This window comes from Martes martes, assembly GCF_963455335.1.
Source record: "Martes martes genome assembly, chromosome: 11".
Taxonomy (NCBI): Eukaryota; Metazoa; Chordata; class Mammalia; order Carnivora; family Mustelidae; genus Martes; species Martes martes.
The window spans coordinates 93,730,768-93,747,536 of record NC_137899.1 but is presented as its reverse complement, the minus strand read 5'-3'; the positions used below and the strand labels follow the sequence as shown (position 1 = coordinate 93,747,536).

The 16,769-nt window shown below is 44.2% G+C and overlaps 1 protein-coding gene across 7 annotated transcripts in view; it reads right to left on the bottom strand.

Annotated features, from left to right (window-relative positions):
• Positions 1-14,911: 14,911 nt before the first annotated feature.
• LOC308352374 (putative RNA-binding protein Luc7-like 2) overlaps positions 14,912-16,769 on the bottom strand; it is a 62,399-nt gene continuing 60,541 nt past the window's right edge. For all 7 annotated transcript variants that reach the window (XM_080818614.1, XM_080818616.1, XM_080818612.1 and 4 more), the window contains one exon: positions 14,912-16,194. In XM_080818614.1, coding sequence (XP_080674740.1) covers positions 16,017-16,194 — 178 coding nt within the window. In that variant the 3' untranslated portion in view covers positions 14,912-16,016. The remainder of the gene's footprint in view (positions 16,195-16,769) is intronic.

The window sequence follows — 16,769 nt, the reverse complement described above, 5'->3', positions numbered from 1 at the left end:
GGTTAAGCCTCTGCCTTCAGGTCAGGTCATGATCTCAGGGTCCTGGGATTGAGCCCCCCATCGAGGTCTCTGCTCAGCAGGGAGCCTGCTTCCCCCTCCTCACCCGCCTGCTGCTCTGCCTACTTGTGATCTCTCTCTGTCAAATAAATAAATAAAATCTTAAAAAAAACCCAAAACCCTCATTTTTACAAGGCACCACACAGAATGAGAAATTACCTCATTTGTCACTCGGAAGGACAAACTAGCAGTGACTGAGGGAAGCGTTGAAACGGCGGCGCACACTTGGCTCAGGCCCAATGGGGTAATGCTGGAAGCTGTTATTAAACAGTTTATAAAAGTAGACGCTTAAAATGAGACTTCAAGAGAAAAAACAAGAACTTGGAAATGATAAAGAAAAGTAAACCTTAGTGTTAGGGTTATCAGAGGAGTGAGAAAGTCTTTCTCGAAAAAAACAAGCCTACTTAGAAATGGAGGGTTTTTTCCCCTCGAGCTTCAGCTTTGGAGGAAATGCCTGATGACAGCAGAACAAAGGCCTCGAGGAAGGAAACACTGCGCATGATGTCCCCAGAGGACCGAAGGCTTTTGCGAATGTGACTAAACTTAACACCCTCTGCCGCACGGGCCAGATAACACAGCAGTGCGGAGAACTGGACAGGAGGAAGATGGCGTCAGCGTGCTGGCAGCACTGGCGCCATCTTTGGGCCGCCATCTTGTTCCCGGGGCGATGGGTTGGGGGGAGCCTCCCTCGGGCGCACAGGTGGCTCCATTTAGGTCACTGCCCCGGGACCTCCCCCGCACGCTCCTCGCTCCGTAAACGCTGGCGATTAAGGTCTGGATCGCGGCGCGGGAGTATGGCGCGGCGAGCTGCGTGGTCCTCTGCACGCCTTCCTGTCCCTGTAAGTCAGCCTGAGGAAACCTCGGTGGCTTGCTTCGTTTATTCGGTCTGACAGTGTCTTCTGACGCTGGAGGATGGGTTAGTGACCCTCCTCCACCTTTAAACAACGGGGGTAGTCAGCAGGGTACTGAAGACAAAACCGGCTTCAGCAAAGGGTCTGTGCTGGGGGAGAGCCGGCTGTCTTGGGGGGGGGGGCACGCGGCCCGGCAGGGGTTGGGGGAGGGCAGGCTGCTGGTTCAGAATCCCCCGCCGGCCGGCCGCCCCCCCGTGGGGAGACTTGGCCAGGTCTTTGGAGCATTTCGGACCAGCGCGTGAGTTCGGGGACACCTTAAAAGGGCCCAAGGAGTTGTTAGGTGCGCTCCCTGAGATGGGGGCAGGCAGAAGGGCTGGGAAGGGGTGGCAGCTTGGGTGTCAGACTGTGGGATACTGGGGGAGACGGTAGTATGTTAACTGGCTTTGCCACGTTAAAAAAAAAAAAATGCGAGTCACTGCTCAAGCAGCCTTGCAACACGGATGACATGCTGCAGGCCTGGGTGAGGATTGCAGGCGCTTAGCTAATTTGACCAGATAAACACTAGAATCAAGATAACCCGGCTCTCCAGAAGAACTACAAGAAGCAATGACAGGTGAGGCAGGAACGCAAGGTGCCATTTTCGCCCAGCATTCAGAGGCTGAAGAATTTTCCTGTGGCCTGGAGGTGTCTCGCAGTCGGCCCCAGGGATATATAGTACAGGACTTTGGCGCCTGCCCTGGCTGCTGTGGTTAATCAGCGCCTTTCCCCAGTAGCTTCATGGTGACTGACTTAAGTGAAACTGAAAGAATCCCCCCCAAAGGAAATAGGGTGAAAACAAAAGGACCCTGCCCACGACAAAATGGCGGAGAGGGGTGCCATCACGGTTGCTTGTGAACAATTGTGGCAAGATCTAGTATCTGGGACTCCCAAGAGAAAATACAACCCAATTCAGTCTTGCTAAGCCTACAGGAGGCACTGCCTAAGAAAGTAGTTTACTCCCTAGAAGGAAGGCTCAAAAAAGCCAGGGGTGTCGCCAGTTGTCCCTCTGCTAACCCTCTATCCCTAGAGGTATGGATTAGGCTAGCGTTGTCCTCTGGTGCCCACATAGGTGTGGGCCAGAGGCCCCAGGATGAATTAACTATTTTTTGGTCTCACACAGACTATGCTCTAATAGACAATACGGCTAAAGACACACTAATCTATACGGAAACCCCTCGAAATTTTGGGGAGAAATAGAGTACTGATAGTTAGGAGGAACAAGTTATTAAGGTCAAACAAATTAGTCTCTACCTCCAAGATCAGCAGGCTTCCTTCCCCGTGCTTTCTTGTGCATATGTCCCCCATTCCTGACCAATCTCTAATGACAACAGGTGAATTCTGGTTTTGTAGCTGAGTAGTGAAATCGAGCCTCGTGGGTCATGCAAAATGGGAACCTGTGCTGCACAGCTGCTGGTTCCCTAGAGAAGAAGAATGCACACAGCCAAGGCAGTGGGGCTTCATCATGATGTGGATGACGTTAACCTGTGCTGACTTATCCTCCGTCCCAAGCAGCTGCATACTTGGTCGCTAGGATGGGAGGTAAATACTGACAGGATTCGATGGCCCGGTCAGTCAAGCTCCTGACCGTCATCTGGTCGGGTAAGGCAAAAGTGCGGCCAAGATGGTCATTAATAAAATACAAACCTTTCCAGTCTCTCAAACAATAAAGGGATTGCAGGCTTGTTGGCTTACTGGGTTACTGGGGCCCTGCATTTCCCAGCTGATGCCGTTATTAAGGCCTTTAAGGGGGACCTGGCTGGCTTAGTTGGTAGAGCATGCGACTCATGAGCTCAATAAAATAAAAAAATTTTTATTCTTAAAAATAATAAATCTTAAATCTTTGTATGCCTTCATTAAGAAGGGAAGCCAATTGGATTGGGTTGCTAACCAACAAGAGGCTTTCTTTTCTTTTTTTTTTTCTAAGATTTTATTTTTAAGGGGTGCCTGGGTGGCTCATGGGTTAAGCCTTCGGCTCAAGTCATGATCTCAGGGTCCTGGGATCGAGCCCCGCATCGGGCTCTCTGCTCGGCAGGGAGCCTGCTTCCCCCTCTCTCTCTGCCTGCTTCTCTGCCTACTTGTAATCTCTGTCAAATAAATAAAATCTTTAAAAATAAATAAACAGATAAAAAAAGATTTTATTTTGGGACACCTGGGTGGCTCAGTTGGTTAAGCAGCTGCCTTCGGCTCAGGTCATGATCCCAGCGTCCTGGGATCGAGTCCCACATCGGGCTCCTTGCCCCGCAGGGAGCCTGCTTCTCCCTCTGCCACTCTGTCTGCCTATTCTCGCTCGTGCGCGCTCTCTCTCTCTCTCTCTGACAAATAAATAAATAAAATCTTTAAAAAAAAAAAAAAAAAAAAGATTTTATTTTTAAGCGATCTCTACACCCAATGTGAGACTTGAACTTAAAACCCTGAGATCAAGAGTCCCATGCTTTACTGAGACAGCCAGGCGCCCCCCACAAGAGGCTTCCTTGAAGAAAAAAATCGTAGTCAAACAACTACAGGCCCTGGGGGTCTTTAATGCCCAGTGTGAGCTGTGAATTACATGAACTTAACATCCAGGAGGGTTTGGTTGGGGCCCGCTGTGATGACCAAATGGGAAATCGAATAAATTTGATGAGAATCTGTTCTCCCTATAAAAGGACACCACTAGAAATGTCGGTTATATGACCAAGGCTTTGACTGGAATGTCCTATTTGAGAGAGACCTGCATAGGCTCAAGTATGACCAGAGAGCATGAAGGAACTAAGGTTGACTTTATGGAACCCACGAAGCCCCGTGGAAATAATGGGTCTGGCACCTTGCTTACAGAGGCGCCCCGGAGCCCTACCAGATGAGTAAGATTGTCGCTTCCTGGTGGGCTCGGGAATTTCAGGATATTTTTGGGACCTCGAGAAGAATGTAACCCAATTCTATAGGTATTCATAGGCAAGTCTGATGGCAGGTGTGTGGCTTGGCTCTTAAGCTGTTACAGGCACAATCTGAAATTCCTCAGGAGATGCTCTCGCAAACTGGATTTAAAGGAACCTGTATGGCCAGTTACTGTTCTTGCCGAACTTCCGTAGGTACTTGGGCCAAGTTTGTTAAGACGATTTGCTTCACGAACAAGTAACTCTTAATTTGGGTACCTCTGACAGAGAGTTTAGAGAGGGAATAAAGTAAAATGCCTTTATGGGAGAAATATTCTGGTTCTGATTATCCCTGAATGATTGATTACCTATAAAATGAGGCTGGATCCTGAATTCCTCTGGTTTCTTTGCAGATCTGGCTAATTTTCTACCCAGCTGCACATGACAGGCTGGATTTTGAAAGCCCACTGGCAGGACAGCCTCCAGAAATGAGACCACTAGGAACTGACTGAACTTCTGAAATGCAGAAGATGGTCAGTCTATACATCAGCGTTCTGAAATAATGGCTCCACGAAGGCTGGGGCTTCAAGTTAGTACTAGGGAATGTTTGCAATTAGATGGCAGCAGCTTCACTTGTCAAATCCTGTGGGTGCCCCTTTCCAGCAGGGGGAGAGTGGTCAGAGTCCCTACCCCTCAACAATGAAGCATGCTGAAAAGCCAGGGCTGGTTTTGCTAATGAGGACCAAACACTTACTGTGTTGCTGCTCAAGAAAGATTGGCCAGGTCTGTTTTCTGTAAGACATTTGTCTTTTTTTTTTTTTTTTTTAAGATTTTATTTATTTATTTGACAGACAGAGATCACAAGTAGGCAGAGAGGCAGGCAGAGAGAGAGAGGGGGAAGCAGGCTCCCTGCTGAGCAGAGAGCCCGATGTGGGGCTCGATCCCAGGACCCTGGGATCATGACCTGAGCCGACGGCAGGGGCCTTAACCCACTGAGCCACCCAGGCACCCCTGTAAGACATTTGTCTTATTGTCCCTAGGCTTGCATGGATGTTCCTTCCTCTTACATCAGAAAACGACTTCCTGTCACATGAGGAACCACCTTCCTGTCATGGATCGCCACTTAATGCTGAAGTTCACAGTCCCTCCCACTGTTGGGTAAGGAGAGCACCTCTTCATCAGGTGGCCAGGGCATCTCCTGTGGCTGTTCAGACTACTGCTGTGGCTTAGGTCTGGAACTCATTTCCCCGTAGCTGGCTCTCGGGTCATAGAAGAATGGCACACGGATGTTACACGGGCCATAAAGATATTGGGGCTGGCGCGTAGGAGCGCTGACAATACTGACACCATCTTTGGCCTTCCATCTTGCACTATCTGCTGGTGCACAGGCAGTAACACTGTTTTGTTTTTAAATCCAGTTAACATGGGGTGCCTGGGTGGCTCAGTCAGTTTGAGTGTCTGACTCTGGGTTTTGGCTCAGGACATGATCTCAGGGTTGTGAGATCGAGCCTCATATCGGGTTCTGGGCTTAGCGTGGAGTCTGCTGGAGATTTTCTCTCCCCCTCCCCATTGCTTGCGCTGTCTCTAAAACAAATTAATCCGTAAAATAAATAAATAAATTCCAGGGGTGCCTGGGTGGTGCAGTTAGGCATCCGACTCTGGGTTTCTGCTCCGGTGGTGATCTCGGGGTCATGAGGTCAAGTGCTCTGTCAGGCTCCACATGGAGTCTGCTTAAGAGTCTCCCTCTCCATCCGCCTCTCCCTCCCTGCTTGCTCTCTAAAATAAATCAATCTTAAAATTCCAGTTAACATAGTATAATATTAGTTTCCATACACATGGAATAATAGTGATTTCGTAATCCCTCCCAGGCATCCGCTGGTGCTCCTCACAAGTGCACTGCTTAACCCCATCCGCACACCCACTGACTCCCTTCCGATAACCATTAGTTTGTTCTCTACAGCTAAGAGTCTGCTTCTTGGTTTGCCTCCCCGCCTTTTCCCTTTGCTTGTTTTGTTTCTGAAATTCTGTACGAGTGCGGTTACATGGTACTTGTCTGGGACTAACATAAGTCACTTGGCATTGCGCTCTGGATCCATCCATGCTGTTGTGCGTGGTGAGATTCCATTTTTTTATGGCTAATATTCCATTGTACCACATCTTGTTTATCCATTCATCGATTAGTAGACATTTGGACTTTTTCTGTAATTGGGCCATGGTAAATAATGCTCCTATAAGCACTGGGTGCATGTATCCATCTGAATTACTGTTCTTGTATTCTTTGGGAAAATCCCCTGTAGTGAGATCACTGGATCCGACGATAGTGCTTTTTTTTCTTTTTCTTTCTTTTTTTTTTTAAGATTTTTATTTATTTATTTGACAGAGATCACAAGTAGGCAGAGAGGCAGGCAGGGGGGGGGGGAAGCAGGCTCCCCGCTGAGCAGAGAGCCTGCTGCGGGGCTTGATCCCAGGACCCTGAGATCATGACCTAAGCTGAAGGCAGGGGCTTTAACTCACTGAGCCACCCAGGGGCCCCTCTCTGCCCATTTTTAAATTGGATTATTTATTTTGGGGGTGTTAAATAAGTTATTTATTAATTTTGGATACTAGCCCCTCATCGGATAGGTCATTTGCACATATCCTCTCGCATTCAGTAGGTTGTCTTTTAGTTCTGTTTCCTCAGCTGTGCAGAAGCTTTCAATTTTGATGTAGTCTCGGTAGTTTATTTCTGCTTTTGGTTTTCTTTGCCTCAGGAGACCTACTTGGAAAAACACTGCTATCTATGGCCAGTGTCAGAGCGATTACTGCCTGTGCTCTCTTCTAGGCTTTTTATGGTCTCAGGTCTCACATTTAGGTCTTTAACCCATTTTGAGTTTTTGTGTACGATGTTAAGAAAGTGGTCCAGTTTCATCTTTTGCATCTTGCCGGTCCAGGTTTCCCAACATCATTTGTTGAAGAGACTCGTCTTTTTTCCCCGCTCAATATTCTTACCTCCTTTGTTGAAGCTTAACTGACCAGATGATTGTGGGTTTATTTCTGGGCTTTCTATTATGTTCCATTGATCTATGTGTCTGTTTTTTTTTTTGCCAGCACCATACTGTTCTGATCACTACAGCTTTCTAAAGATTTTATTTATTTATTTGACAGACAGAGATCACAAGTAGGCAAAGAGGCAGGCAGAGAGAGAGAGGAGGAAGCAGGCTCCCTGCGGAGCAGAGAGCCTGATGTGGGGCTCGATCTCAGGACCCTGGGATCATGACCTGAGCTGAAGGCAGAGGCTTTCACCCACTGAGCCACCCAGGCGCCCCACTACAGCTTTCTAAAACAACTCAAAGCCCAGGGGCGCCTGGGTGGCTCAGTCAGTTAAGCATCTGCCCTCAACGCAGGTCATGATCCCGGGGTCCTGGGATAAAGCCCCGCATCGGGCTCCCTGCTCAGTGAAGAGCCTGCTTCTCCCTCTCCCTTTGTGATCTCTGCCACTTTTGCTCTCTCTCAAATAAATAAAATCTTTAAAAATAAAACACAACTTGGGCGCCTGGGTGGCTCAGTGGGTTAAGCCACTGCCTCCAGCTCAGGTCATGTTCTCAGGGTCCTGGGATCGAGTTCCGCATCGGGCTCTCTGCTCAGCAGGGAGCCCAATTCCTCCTCTCTCTCTGCCTGCCTCTCTGTCTACTTATGATCTCTGCTTGTCAAATAAATAAATAAAATCTTTAAAAAATAATAAATAAAAATAAAAATTTAAAAAACCTCAAGGTCCAGAATTGTGATGCCTCCAGCTTTGTTCTTCTCACAATTGCTCTGGCTATTTTTCTGTGGTTCCATACAAATTTTAGCATTGTTTGAGCTTCATGAAAAATGCTGATTGACAGGGATTGTATTAAATGTGTTGAATGCTTTCGGCAGTATCGACATTTTAACAAAATTTGTTCCAACCTGTAAGCACAGGCTGTCCTTCCATTTCTTAGTGTTAGCCTCACTTTGTCTCATCAGTATTTTAGAGTTTTCAGAGTAAAGGTCTTTTACCTCTTTGGTTAGGTTTATTCCTAGTTATCTTACTATTTTTGGTGCAACTGTAAATGGGATTAATTCCTTCTCTTTCTGCTTCTTTGTTAGTGTACAGAAATGCAACAGATTTCTGTATGCTGATTGTTGTGTCCTGCAACTTTACTGAATTCATTTGTCATTCCTAGCACTTTTTCAGAGGAGTCTTTCGGGTTTCTGCATAGTGGATCAGGTCATCTGCAAAAAGTGAACGTTTGACTTCTTCCTTACCAATGTGGATGCCTTTTACTTCTTATTGTTATCTGACTGCTGTGCCTAGGACTTCCAGTACTCTGTGGAATAACGTGGTGGGTGTAGATATCCCTGTCTTATTCCTGACCCAGGAGAAAAAGCTGTCAATTTTTCCGTATTTAGAATGGTATTAGCTGTGGGGGCGCCTGGGTGGCTCAGTGGGTTAAGCCTCTGCCTTCGGTTCAGGTCATGATCTCAGGGTCCTGGGATCGAGTCCCGCATCGGGCTCTCTGCTCCGCAGGGAGCCTGCTTCCCCCTCTCTCTGTGTGCCTCTCTGCCGGCTTGTAATCTTTCTCTCTGTCAAATAAATAAATAAAATCTTAAAAAAAAAAAAAGAATGGTATTAGCTGTGGATTTTTCATATATGGATTTTATAAAGCTACTCTGTTTAGGGTTGTTATCATGAATGGATGTTTGTACTTTGTCAAATGCTTTTTCTGCACCAATCGAAATAATCATATGGTTCTTTAACTTACTGATGCGGCATATTATGTTGATTGATTTGTGAATATTGAATCACACTTACAAACCAGGAATAAATCCCACTTGATTGTGGTCACTTTTAAAACTACGTTGTTGTATCTGGTTTGCTAGTATTGAGGACTTTTGTATATATGTTCATTAAGGATATCAGCCTGTAGTTTTCTCTTTTTTTTAAAGTGTTGGTTTTGTTATCAGGGTAATGCTGGCCTTATAGAATGAATGTAGAAGTTATTCCTTTTCTATTTTTACAAAGAGTTTGAGAATAGGTATTAAATCTTCTTTAAAGTGTTGGGTAGAATTTGCCTATGAAGCCATCGGCCCTGGACTTATGTCTGTTGGGAATTGATCACTGATTCAGTTTCTTTGCTGGTTATTAGTCTGTTTTCTGTAAGTTTTCTATTTTTTTCATTTCCATTTTGGCAGTTGATGTTTCTAGAAACTTACCCATTTCTTTTAGATTGTCCCATTTGTTGGCGTGCAGTTTTTCACTGTATTCTCTTATGATTGTATTTCTGTGGTATTGGTATTTCTCCTCTCTTTCGTGATTTTATTTGGGCCCTTTGTCTTTTTAAGTCCAGCTAGAGGTTTACAATTCTGTTGTTCTTCTAGAAGAACCAAGTCCTCATTTCACTGATCTGTCCTACTGGGATTTTTTTAGTTTCTATATCCTTTATTTCTGCTCTAATCTCTATTATTTGCTTTCTTCTGTTTTTTGGTTTCGTTTGTTTTTTTGTTTGTTAGCTCCTTTAGGTGTAACATTAGGTTGAGATTTTTCTTGCTTCTTCAGGTAGGCCCGTATTGCTGTATACTTTTCTCTTAGGGCCACTTTGCTGCATCCCAAATGTTTTGGACTGTGGTTTTCATTTTCATTGGTTTCCATGTACTCTTATTTCCTGGTTGACCCATTCATTGTCCTTCCTCTCTCCCCCTTCATTGTTTAGTAGCATGCTAGGTAACCTTCATGTGTTCGTGATCTTTTCAGACTTTTTTCTTGTGGTTGACTTCCTGTTTCATAATGTTGTGGTCAGCAAAGGTGCATGGTGGGAGTTGGAGCTTCTTGTATTTGTTGAGGTTTGTTTGGTGGGCTAATAGGTGATCTGTTCTAAAGAATGTTGCATGTACACTTAAAAGTAATGTGTATTCTGGTGTAGGATGGAATGTTCTGCATATATCTGTTAAGTCCTTCTGGCCCAGTGTGTCATTCAAAGCCAGTGTTTCCTTGATTTTCTGTTCAGATGACATCTTCTTGAATGTTTCTCCATCCCCTCACTTTCAATCTGCAAGTGTCCTTAGTTCTGAGTCTTTTGAGGCACCTGACTGTCTCGGTGGAGCATGGGACTCAATCTAGGGGTAATAAGTGCAACCCCAATGTTGGATGTAGAGATTATTTCAAAGTAAAATCTTAAAATTTTTTTGAGTCTCTCATAAGGAATATGTAGATGGGTCTTGCTTTTTTGTTGTTTTTTAATCTACTCTGTCACCCTATGTCTTCTGATTAGAGCATTTAGTCCATTTACATTCAAAGTAATTATTGACAACCATTTCTTTTCATTTTACTGTCTTGTGGTGGTTTGTGGGGGCCTTTCTCTGATCCTCTTTCTTTCATGGTTTGCTGGTTTTCTTTTTTTTTTTACATATGTATTTGTTTCAAGGGTATAGGTCTGTGATTCATCAGTTGTAAACAATACACAGTGCTCACCACAACACATGCTCTCCCCAGTGTCAATCACCCAGCCACCCCATTCCTCCCACCCCCCCCCCACTCCAACAACTGTTTATTTCCAGAGTTCAGAGTCTCTTATGGTCTATCTTCTTGTTTCACTTTTTCCTCTCTTCCCCTATGATCCTCTGCCTTCTCAAATCCCACGTATCAGTGAGATCATATGATAATTGTCTTTCTCTGACTTATTTCACTTAGCATAATACCCTCTAGTTCCATCCACCTCACTGGAAATGGTAGGATTTCATTTTTGATGGCTACATAATATTCCATTTTGTGTGTATACACAAACACACACACACACCCCACCTCTTTTTTATCCATTCATCTGTTGATGGACATCTGGGCTCTTTCCACAGTTTCGCTATTGTGGACATTGCTGCTATAAACATTGGGAGTGAAGGCACTCCTTTGGATCATTACATTTTTACTTTTGGGATAAATACTGTAGTGCAATTGCTGGGCCATAGGGTAGCTCTATTCAACTTTTTGAGGAACCTCCATGCTGTTTTCCAGAGTGGCTACACCAGCTTCCATTCCCACCAACAGTATAGGAGGGTTCCCCTTTCTCCACATCCTCTCCAACACCTGTTGTTTCCTGACTGGTTAATTTTAGCTATTCTGACTGGCATAAGGTGGAATGTCACTGTGGTTTTGATTTGTATTTCCTTGATGCCGAGTGAGGAAGAGCACTTTCTCATGAGTCTATTGGCCATTTGGATGTCTTCTTTGCAGAAATGTCTATTCATGTCTTCTGACCATTTCTTGATCGGATTACTTGTTCTTTGGGTGTTGAGTTTGGTTAAGTTCTTTATAGATTTTGGATACTAGCCCTTTATCTGTCATTTGGTTTGCTGGTTTTCTTGAGCAATTTGAATTTCTCATTATTCTTTGCATATTTCTATTTTGATTTGTGGATACCATTAGGTTTGCATATAACTTCTACATATAGCCGTCTGTATTAAGTTGATGGTTGCTTAAGTCTGAACCCACTCTTGACTCCTATCCTCCCCACATTTTAGGTATATATTGTCATATTTTGCATCTTTTGTGAGTTCCTTGAAGGATTTTTAAAAAATAGTCATTTTTACTGCATTTGCTTCCTACCTCCATACTGTCACCTTTTGTCTCCTATTTCTCCTTTAATATTTCTTGCAGGGATGATTGAGTGGTCACAAATCTTAATTTTTGTCTGGGAAACGCTTTTCTCTTACTTTGAATGTTAGCTTTGCTGGGTAGAGTATTGATGGCTGCAGATTTTTCCCTCAGCACTTTGAATAGATCATGCCACAGTCCCTTCTGATTTGCAAGGGTTCTGATGAAAAATCTGCTGATAGCCTTATAGGTTTTCCCTAATAAGTAACGGTCTTATATTGTGTAAGTGCTTTTAAGATGTTCTTATGACTGTATTTTGTAAATTTGTCTTGGTGTTGGCCTGCTTTTTGTGGGGTATTGTTGTTTTGTTTTGTTTTGTTTGGCTGTTCTGTCTCCTGCACCTGGATGTCTGTTTCCTTCCCCAGAGCAGGAAAGTTTTCAGCTACTGCTTCAAGTAAATTTTATCCCCATTTTTCTTTCTTATTCCGGGACTCCTATGAATGTTATTACATTGATGGAGTCGATGAGTTCCCTAAATCTATTCTCATTTTGTATAATTCTTTTTTCCTTTTGTTCAGCTTCTTTACTGTACTTGAAGTCATTAATTTGTTGCTCTTCTTCCAGCCTGCTGTTCATTGCATCATTCATGCTTCTAATTCTAATCTCCTTTATTGCACTTTTTTTTAAACTCGTATCTCCATGGTAAGGGTCTCACTGATGTCTTCCATTCTTTTCTCAAGCCCCATGAGTATCCTTATGATCATTGCTTTAAATTCTCCATCGGGCATGTTACTTCCATTTCACTTAGATCTCTGGTCGTGGCCTTATCTTGTTCTTTCATTTGGGTTAAATTCACCTGCCTTCTCATGTTGTGTAAGTCTCTGCCTGCTCCTGTGGGTTAGCCAACTAGGTCTCCTGCTTCCCGAAGAAATGGTCTGAAGGAGTCCTATAGTGCCCCGGTCCTGGTCCTTCACGGGGTGTCTCCCTGTGTGCTGTATGTTTTCTGCTGTTGTATTTTAGCTCCTCTATCCTTCCAGCCCTTCATCTGCAGAACCTCTCCTTCCCTGCCATGGGCAGTGTTTGGTGCCTGGCCAGAATGTTTGAGCTGGCAAATTTTAGTTGGGTGGCCTTTGATATGCTCGAGATGAAACTTTCAATGAGGCTCTGGTTGGGAGATGTGGTATGGACAGGGGGGTTGTGCTGGTCTTCTGGATGAGGGGGCTTGCCACACTTGGGACTAAAGCAGGCTTGACTAAGAAGGGCAGGTCTACTGAGGCACAGAGGTATGGGGCTTACTGTAAGCAAGTTAGGCAACCAGTTCCTGCAGGTGGCTCTGTGTTCATGCCGAGGGACCTGGGAGGACAAGGGCAGGCAAGGGCAGGGCCAGCCTCTTTGTTCTTGGAGAGGTATCTACAGCGAATACTGCCTTTGGTCACACTTGGAGAAGATAAAATAAACCCCCCACCCCGGTTTCCGCTAGCACTCCTTAGACTGCGGTTTATTTGTCCCCAGGTTGTTTGCCTGCCTTCTTTCCAACAGCAGCTGCATGCCTCCAGACTGGACTCTGCAGGAGCCCAGCCTGCCAACAGTTAGAACTTCTGGCTTTAAGTCTCACTGGTTGCAAACTCAAATTCAGCTCCTCTTACTTTCCAAACCAATGGTTATGAGGAAACCTTGTCCTTTAGTGTTCCCCTATGTGCTCCTCTTTCTCTCTCACTCCCTCTCAACCTTCTCCATAACCAGGGTTCCCTCCTCTCTGCAGCAGCCAGGACCCATTTCTCCACAAACTCCATCTCTATGCTTTGGTTTTATTTGTCGAGTCTGTTCTGCCAGTCTTGCGGCTGATTTGGGGGGATTAAGGATGAATGGATAGTTGCATTTGTGGGGTGAGGGAAGCCAGGGTCCTCTGCGGCCGCCTTCCCCTCCATACCAGGAATACCACTTTAGATAACTAAACTGTGACCTCACCTTCATGATGCTTGCTCCAGAAGATACCGGGATTAAGGTCCGGAGAGCTGTAGAAAAATCAGCCTAGGAAACAGAGGCAGAAGACAGCTGCACAATGCCCTGGATCACCTTCAGTCTTAAGATCCTTCTCAGAATGGGGGCACCTGGGTGGCTCAGTGGGTTAGGCCTCTGCCTTCGGCTCGGGTCATGATCTCAGGGTCCTGGGATCGAGCCCCACATCGAGCTCTCTGCTCAGCAGGGAGCCTGCTTCCTCCCCCCTCTCTCTCTGTGCCTGCCTCTCTGCCTACTTGTGACCTCTGTCTGTCAAATAAATGAATAAAATCTTTAAAAAAAAAATCCTCAGAATATACCTGGCTCCTTGCTTAGCAGGAGCCTGCTTCTCTCCCTCTCTCTCTCCTCTGCTTGTGCACTCTTTCCTTCTGACAAAACCTTAAACAACAAAGTCCTTCTCAGTGTGGAAGACATGGTACTGACCCCTCTCCCACCTTCTTACAGATGAGATTTTAAGGTTACTTTAATTCAGAGTAGCTGCCCTGGCTTAAGGATGATGATTAAAAATGTAGATTGCTTATCCCGAAGTCCAAATACTAGATGTACCTAAGCAAAAGAATTGTTCTAAAAGGATTTTTAAAATGAGATTTTTAGGGGTGCCTGGGTGGCTCAGTGGGTTGAAGCCTCTGCCTTCAGCTCAGGTCGTGGTCCCAGGGTCCTGGGATCGAGCCCCACATCAGGCTCTCTGCTCAGCAGGGAGCCTGCTTCCTCCTCTCTCTCTGCCTGCCTCTCTGTGATCGCCATCTGTCAAATAAATAAAATCTTTAAAAAATAAATAAAATGAGATTTTGAGAGAGCCAGGCAGCTGACGTGCTCTAACAGGGTAACCCAGCCCCAGATGATGTCCTTCACTGGCTATTGCTGACCTGCAGATGGTCGTGTAGCCTGCACTGCCCTACAAATCAGAACTGCGTTAACAGCTAATAAGCATTTATGCAATTAGGCAGAAAGGTAGTAACCGTCACTTAAACAATGTGAAAACATTTTCCAGTGTTTTGGAGTTTTTGGTCACAGTCTTCTTTTATCTGCCAACTTAACCTGTTTGGTCTTACTCCACACCCCAAGGTACTATATCCAAAGGAGTTTAAAAAAAAACAATTCCTCAGAAACCAAGAGTAAAAGAAAATGGGCCACTGAAGGCAATGGTTCTCAGCCTGAACTCTGCATAAACTGGAGTGTGTGGAACTAAATATGGCAGCAAACCTTCCGTTAATGATACCCAGCTTAGTAAACTTGCTGAGTGTCCCTTTTAGATGTAAATTTGCAACTTAGAATTAATTTCTCTTTGCCTCTATGGCCCACGTACCTCAGTCATATTAAAGTTGTCACACTCAGGGGTCCAAAGACAATTCTTAGAAGGTGATGTTAGTTAAACAGACACTAACTTTGCTGAAGTATTTTTGTTCCTAGATTTTCTAGAATCACAAGGGATACCTCCCAACTACTATTTAAAATCACTGGTAGGTACACAGTTCTTCAGTGGAGAAATTGTTCTTCTCGTTACATTGATTACACCACATTTTTATTTTAGTTTGCTGAATGAAAAAAAAAAAATAAACCAGAAAAACCCAATTTCTTTTGCAGGTCTGGTCCTTCTCCATAGCAGTTGTTAGACAGCCCTGGAGCAGCTGGAATAGTCACCACGGGGCCCAGTTGGAGCAACAGCTCATCTTGGAAGTATGTGTTTATTTCCTTTGGTGCCTTGCACGGTAAGGCACTAATAACGATAAAACAGAATGGAAGAAATGCCCACAGCAAATAGTTCTAGTGACAATTTACTAGACAAGTTACAGTTTAATGATGGTGGTGGTGATTGTTTCATTTTATTAATTTTTACAATAAGGTTGTAGCCTTTATACTCCACACACACAAAATAAAACAAGTGCTTATGAAAGAGTCCCTGCCCCCACCCCCCTTTCCAAAACATCCTGAACATAGCAATTCAATAGAACAGAAAAATCAAGACATGTTTGATTTCAAAATTTCAATTAAAAAAGCAAAGTAGGTAATGCAACAGCTGTTCAACTTCCAACTCTAAATAGGCACCGTAAAACAAAACAAAAACTCTCAGTATTTAAATTTCTCCAGCACACTTTCCAGTATAAATGCTCTGTAATCAGCTAGTAATAAATGGGAACAGAACCTTAGAACAGAAGTTATATTGCTTCCCTGCTCCCCCTTTTTCTGATAATTAGAGGGTGGAGGTATTAGGGGATACAAAAGTCAGAGGAAGAAGAATTAAAAAGAAAAATTCTGAAAGCTGTTGTTTGTGGACTAGAAAGGAAGACAGCATTTTACAAATGTTCAAAAAATCCCAAGGCAAGCAACACAATTCGTTCACTATCACTCCTACTAGAAAGAATAAAGATATCAGCATCTTATTATATAAAACTGTACTTTCAGAATCGCATTACAGGTTCACCAGAAACTATGGATGTAGTTTTAGGCTTCATCGGGGAAACAAGTTCAGTTCAGATCAAGTTAGATACTGCGCATCTAGCCTATTTGGATCGGAGTCTGGAACTGCTCACTGTTACCCCCAACAGCTGTAAACTAAACAATAGTATGTAACTCCGTAGGAAGCTTAAGGACTGAGGATGTGTACACAGCTAATTATATCTCCCCTGCTTCGCGCTCTTCAGAGCTCCTCCTGTCTTCTGATCTGCCATTAGCGCTCTCATAGGACCGCTTCTTATCTTTTCGATCTCTGTCACGAGGTGATCTGTCTCTTGAATTCCTGTCTCTGTCACGTGATGCTAAGTCTTGGTCTCTGAATCTTTCTTTTGAGGATCTGAAAAATATTAATTTGAGGAGCAAAATGTGTTGGGAAACCCAATATCCAAATGAAAGAATCGGATAAATATTAAGGTACGGATAGCTGAAGTTATACAGAATACATCCAAGAAAGACAGAGGAGCCAGTTTTCTGACCAAAAAGAGCATTACCCAATCTGACAAGGGAGATGGGCGAAACAAATTAAGGGTCAGAAACCATAAGCTAAAATAATGACTTAATGGAGTATGTTTTCATTATCTCAGAGGTAATCATAAAGGTTTTCCAATTCATGGCAAATGTGCTTAATATAAAAAATAGTATATAGACAATACCCTTAAAAAGGGGAAGTGTTAACCAATTTAAAAAAAAAAAACAGTACAGGTGCCCAATTGGGTGGAAATTAAGGACTTAGAATGGGGGTTAGCAAACCTTTTTTTCTTTGCTGTCTGGCCAGAGACTAATTACTTAAGGGGGTATTCTTCTTCCTTTTCTTTTTATCAACCCTTTAACACTGTAAAAACCACCCATAGCTCACTAGCTATTCGAAGAACAGGCTATGGGACCAGATTTGGCCTGCAGGCAACAGTTTGC